Below are 5,878 nucleotides of genomic sequence, written 5' to 3' on the forward strand. Positions count from 1 at the left end.
AAAACCTAGCTGCAGGTTAAGTGTCGTAATAGTGATGTGTGAGTGTGTTTGAATACAGTCAAGTATTAGAAGCTTTTAGACCTGCTCCTGCTCTCACATGATGCCTGTTTTCATTCCTTATTTTAGACAAAATCATTCAGAAATATCCGCAGCCCAGTTTTATCAATTATTCTAAGCCACGTTTTTGCCACCTGATTGTGCGTTTTCCAAATTTATTCCTCCTTTACACTTATTATAAGACATCGGCATCTTTCCACTAGATGCTGAAGCATTGCTGTGATCATTCGCACATTCTCTGAGAGCATCAGAGAGATGTCGGGATGGTAAGGAGACTCCAGTTTCAGTTCATCCTGAAGGTGTTCAGTCAGAGTTAGGGCTCTGTGCAGGACACTCGAGTTCTTCTACACCATCCTGAACCTCCACACCATGCTTTTATGGAGCTCAGGGGCTTTGTGCATCACATGGAACAGGGTTGAGCTCCAGTGAAGAGAAATTCTATACATTTGTGTGCTTCCAGCTTTGCGGTGACTCTTAAGGGTGTGATGGTCAGGGGGTGCACAAACTATTGCCCTATAGTGTATATACACAAATACATCCTGTATATCTGCTTAGATTTTCTATTTTTTCTTGTATGAGAATCTTTAAGAAGGTATTATACACTGACGTTCGTGCATGTCACGTGTTTCGTAAACCACGTGGCTCCTACCTAATACTGCAGCTTCAGATGAAATTTTTTAAATAAAGTTTGTTCGCTTCGAATGACCCACGCATGCGCATTACGCCTTAAACCGATTAGCTAATTCTCTTCGAGCGGGTGTTGCTAACCGCCTTGTTTGTAGGAATAAAAATTTGTCATTTTAAAGATTTAAATCTATATATATATTTTCGGAATAGGTCAGACAGCAGTCGGATATCTAGAACATGCCAAAAAATAAAGGTAAAAGTGTTTTTTTTAAGTCTGTTATGTTTATAGAAAGACCTACGGGTTTGGGGCACGAGACGCGGTTAGCATGCAGGCTAACGTGACAGTGTTTTTTTTTGGTTTTTTTTTTTTTTGTTTCTAAGAAAATATTTATTCAGGCGCTGAAAACATGAAGAAGCCAGATTCGTGAAGATTAAAGTGAGATCTGGGATGTTAGTGATGTTATTTTTATTTATTTATTTATTTATTTATTTATTTTCACCGTCAGTGAATGCTCTTCATGCGTTTATATCGAACCAAAATGGCTCGTGCTCCCGGCTCGTGCTCCCGGCTCGTGCTGTTTTAACGATTTTATTCTTGGTTTCTGTCTATAACAGCAAATAAAATGTGAAAATTCTGTGAGTAAAAGAAAAAAAAATCTGAACTGAACTTTTTTAATGCAGTTCAGTTTTTATAGATGTTTTAACAAAAGACTTAACATCTGTACACCAAACAACTCCTAAATGAACAAGTTAGAGGAGGAAGAAGAAGAAACCAGACTCAAACCTGCTGGTGTCAATTCAACAGAAATCCTGCTCTACATGATGTCCGAAAAGTCAGGAACCGAACGAGATTAAAGCCATATGCACAACGAATTCTTTATACACGATATTGCCAAAAGTTTTGGGACACCCCTCCAAATCATTGAATTCAGGGGTTGAACTCTTAATGCTTCAGCTTCATACCAAGACGTTTTGGACAATTTCATGCTCCCAACTTTGTGGGAACAGTTTGGGGATGACCCCTTCCTGTTCCAACATGACTGCACACCAGTGCACAAAGCAAAGTCCATAAACACATGGATGAGTGAGTTTGGTGTGGAGGAACTTCAGAGAGTCCTGACCTCAACCCCATAGAACACCTTTGGGATGAATTAGAGCGGAGACTAAGAGTCAGACCAAAACTGGGACGTCTGCCTTTACATGCACATGAATGTAATATGGAGTTGTCCCGCCCTTTGCAGCTATAACAGCTTCAACTCTTCTTTCCACAAGGTTTGGGGGTGTGTTTATGGGAATTTTTGACCATTCCTCTAGACGCGCATTTGTGAGGTCAGGCACAGATGTTGCCTCTAATTCATCCCAAAGGTGTTCTATGGGGTTGAGGTCAGGACTCTGTGCAGTTCCTCCCCACCAAACTCACTCATCCATGTCTTTATGGACCTTGCTTTGTGCACTGGTGTGCAGTCATGTTGGAACAGGAAGGGGTCATCCCCAAACAAAGTTGGAAGTATGAAATTGTCCAAAATGTCTTGGTAAGCTGAAGCATTAAGAGTTCCTTTCACTGGAACTAAGGGGCCGAGCCCAACCCCTAAATGCAATGATTTGTAGGGGTGTCCCAAAACTTTTGGCAATATAGTATATCTTCTGCTTTAATTGTTTTCTCTGAAGCTTCTCATGTGCAGTTCCTCATTGTGGATCATGTCAGATTATCGCTCGATATGGTTCTGTTGCTTGAGGAGTAAAAACGAGCAGCTCTCAGTGTGTGGTGTTCAGTATGAGCAGGTTGTGAGTGTGTTAGAAGTCTGGGATAAGTAACAGGATGGTGTTTATGATTACTGCAGCAGCAGATCTTTAGGTACACGAACATCATAAATCAACTCGTCACACACACAGAGACCGTGTTCCTGCTGAAATAGTCCATCAGCTAATAATGCCCAGGAGGGAAAGGAGGGAAAGTTTTGCTTCACTTACAAAATAATCTTGTGTTCTTCATTTAAAGAAAATCCTTTATTCTCTTCTATAGGGTGTGTGTGTAAAAGAGTGAGATTTGCATAACAGACTGGTTCTTGCTGCTTTTTGTTATTGACCGATGTTCTTTCTCTTCTTGTCTCTAGGTAAAGGAGGAAAGAACCGGCGACGTGGTAAGAATGAGAACGAATCGGAGAAGAGGGAGCTGGTGTTTAAAGAGGATGGGCAAGGTAACGTGTTTCTCCTCACAGGGAGAAGTCCACCCTGAAACCCAGGATGTGTGTGTGTTTAGGTTGAGATATTCATGAGGCCTGCGAGTCCCAGACTGCAGTGCAGCAACACCACACGGAGTAACCGCAGAGGCTCGACTCGGGTAGCTAGCACAGTATTAGCATGAAAGTTTGAGGAGAAGAAACGGGAAAAGACTATGCCCTGCCGCATCACTCTCCATTGGTGGAGATGAAGTAAAGCTCTAGAGTAAAGCCCTAGATGTTGATCCGATGATGAAAGTCAAATTCAGTGCGGAGTTTTTCTTTAAATCACTGAAAGCTGATGTGTGGAAAACTCTTTCATGATTTTAAACTTCTTGAATGTGTTTCAGAGTACGCTCAGGTGATAAAGATGCTGGGAAACGGCAGGCTGGAGGCCATGTGCTTCGACGGCGTCAAGAGGCTTTGTCACATCCGAGGAAAACTCCGGAAAAAGGTTCCATTCTCTCACTTGTGCACACACAGACCCACACATTCTCTCTCTCTCTCTCTCTCTCTCTCTCTCTCTCTCTCTCATACACACACACACACATTCTCTCTCTTGTCGCTCTCTCTCTCCCATACACAAACGCATACACACACTCTCTCTCTCTCTCTCTCTCTCTCTCTCTCTTATACACGCACACACACATACTCTCTCTTTCTCTGCTGAGTCGACACTTTCCCACCAGGTTAGAGCTCAGCTTCCTGTTCAGCCTGAAGCTCAGCATCATCTTTCTGACATTGCTGGATTAAACTAAATGATGTTTTTCACCTAGATGTTTGTAAACAAGCAGTTTTAACTAACTGAACATTTTATGGAACAATGAATTTTGTTGTGCAGTGCTTTAAAGCTGATCTCTCGGTTTATTCTTCTTTTGTCCTTTCACTCTCTCTCGTGTCTCTCTCGCTCATCTCTCTTGCTCGTCTCTCTCACTCATCTCTCTTGTTCTCTCGTGTGCTCACTCGTCTCTCTCATCTCTCTTGCTCTTGTCTCTCTCTCTCGTCTGTGCTCTCTCTCACGTCTCTCTCGCTCATCTCTCTCATGTGTCTCTCGTTCTCTCGTGTTCACTCGTCTCTCTCATCTCTCTTGCTCTTGTGTCTCTCTCTCTAGGTTTGGATCAACACATCAGACATCATCCTCATAGGCTTGAGAGATTATCAGGTGATTACCTTACTGATGTTACACACACGTTCCTCAGATGGATATTCCTCATTACACATGTGCTGCAAATACAACACACAGATTGTCATGTGATGCACATGTTCTGGCCAAACACTGGAAACTGTCCACCAGACGGTCTTGCCTTGGTAAATTACCCATAATCCTCCATATTATTGCGATTTCCACTGCCAGCTGAGCCGTGATTACAGCGTCACTCTCTTCTTGCTTCTGTTTATTTTTTCCCAAAATATTTCAGTCCTAAGTGTACTTACACTTAGAAAGCATGAACATAGTTGTAGCTTGAAATGTGATGTCTGTTCAGACATTTCTACTACCTAGTAGTAAGATTAGTGTTCTAATTAACCTAGTTTAAATCCAGGGTGTATCGGTTTTCTGATTATTAGACGACGTGTGTATATAAACATCACCAAACACACTGTCGCTGATTCAGTGAGTGTTTATTTTAGGACACGAAGGCAGACGTTATTCTGAAGTACAACGCTGATGAGGCTCGGAGTCTGAAGGCGTATGGAGAGCTTCCAGAGCACGGTATCTGTCTTCCTGGAATTCACCTCCATCTCGCGGACCTGCTGATTCAAAGCTTTGTCATTAACATCCTTTCCCCCTCTTTTCCGCAGCCAAAATCAACGAGACGGACACGTTCGGACCCGGAGACGACGACGAAATTCAGTTTGACGATATCGGAGATGACGACGAGGACATCGATGATGTAAGTGTTGATGCTTAAAAATAAAACGCTAGTGCTCACAGCAGTCCAAATCCCGCTGATGCCATGCTGTCTGTGTGGGTGGGGCCTACTCCTGTCAATCACAGAGATAAGTGTGTGTATGCAGAAGAGGGTGGATAGTGCTTTTAACAGTGTGTTGCTCCGCCCCCTGTGGTGACATAGTGCAAGCAGCAGTTAGAGTCTAATCTAATGTCTAATCAGCCTGGTTTCTAGTTCCTCTGGTATCGTGTTGTGTATTGAATTTGACCTGTATTGCTGTAGATCTAACACGGAGCTGCTGCTAAGGAGGAAGTGGACTCTGGTCCGTCGGCGGAGACGGGAAGCCTAGAGTCACGGACCCTGCGGATCGGATTTAGGGCTTTCGTCACTAACTAAACGACTGCATCACAATTCACTATACATTGTTAGTTTTTAATGTATTTATAATAATTTCACACCAAGTGGAATTTAGTTGAAGAATCTCTGGATTCGCAATAAAAACGAACAATTTTATGTTTTCGTCTTGCAGTCTGTAATTCTTGTAGCGTCCAAATTGTCAAGAGAAATGTTTGTGAGAAGATTAACTGCCTTTAATTTGCATGTCTGTCTGTTTCTTTCATTCTTTAAGTAGCTGTTAAACAGGCCGCTGGACACATGGAGTCCGTCTCTGGGAACACAGGAACGTGGGTTTTTTTTCCTCTGATATATATTTTTTTTATTTGTGAATGTGTTTTGAAACAGCAAGTCAGATTTTTTTTAAAAATTAAATAAAGAGCTGCTGCATTAAAATAAATTGATCTAATCCATTGGCACTGGAGATGCACCGATGCTTTTCTCTTCCCGGCTTGATTCGGATTTCACACACACACAAATCTCCGCATGTCTCGTTATTCCTGTGCAACCTCAAGCTTCCGTGCTTCCTTTCCGATCCAACGAGAAAACGGCGACGTCTCTATCGGTGCATGTCTAGTTCAAACCCGAGTCCATTTTCTTATCATGAAGTGAAGGTCTAATGTTTTCTTTCTATAATTAAAGGAAATCCAGTTAAAGCTCAGAATATTTTTGTATACAAGAATTCAAGTGAAA

At 42.2% G+C, this 5,878-nt stretch overlaps 1 protein-coding gene across 1 annotated transcript; it reads left to right on the top strand.

The window, feature by feature from the left end:
• The first annotated feature begins 773 nt into the window (after positions 1 to 773).
• Positions 774 to 5,305, top strand: eif1axb (eukaryotic translation initiation factor 1A X-linked b). The gene is made up of 7 exons (XM_058376968.1): positions 774 to 937; positions 2,799 to 2,882; positions 3,254 to 3,357; positions 4,015 to 4,065; positions 4,533 to 4,614; positions 4,704 to 4,795; positions 5,075 to 5,305. Exons 1-7 carry the CDS (start codon positions 922 to 924, stop codon positions 5,078 to 5,080), a joined length of 435 nt encoding a protein of 144 aa, XP_058232951.1. The 5' UTR covers positions 774 to 921; the 3' UTR covers positions 5,081 to 5,305.
• Positions 5,306 to 5,878: the final 573 nt, after the last annotated feature.

This window comes from Hemibagrus wyckioides, linkage group LG23, assembly GCF_019097595.1.
Source record: "Hemibagrus wyckioides isolate EC202008001 linkage group LG23, SWU_Hwy_1.0, whole genome shotgun sequence".
Taxonomy (NCBI): domain Eukaryota; kingdom Metazoa; phylum Chordata; class Actinopteri; order Siluriformes; family Bagridae; genus Hemibagrus; species Hemibagrus wyckioides.

Excerpts from the sequence above, each read along its gene's own strand:
- eif1axb (XM_058376968.1), top strand. Across the intron at positions 3,358-4,014 it reads GAGGAAAACTCCGGAAAAAG|GTTTGGATCAACACATCAGA; the intron begins GTTCCATTCTCT and ends CTCTCTCTCTAG. Across the intron at positions 4,066-4,532 it reads TAGGCTTGAGAGATTATCAG|GACACGAAGGCAGACGTTAT; the intron begins GTGATTACCTTA and ends TGTTTATTTTAG.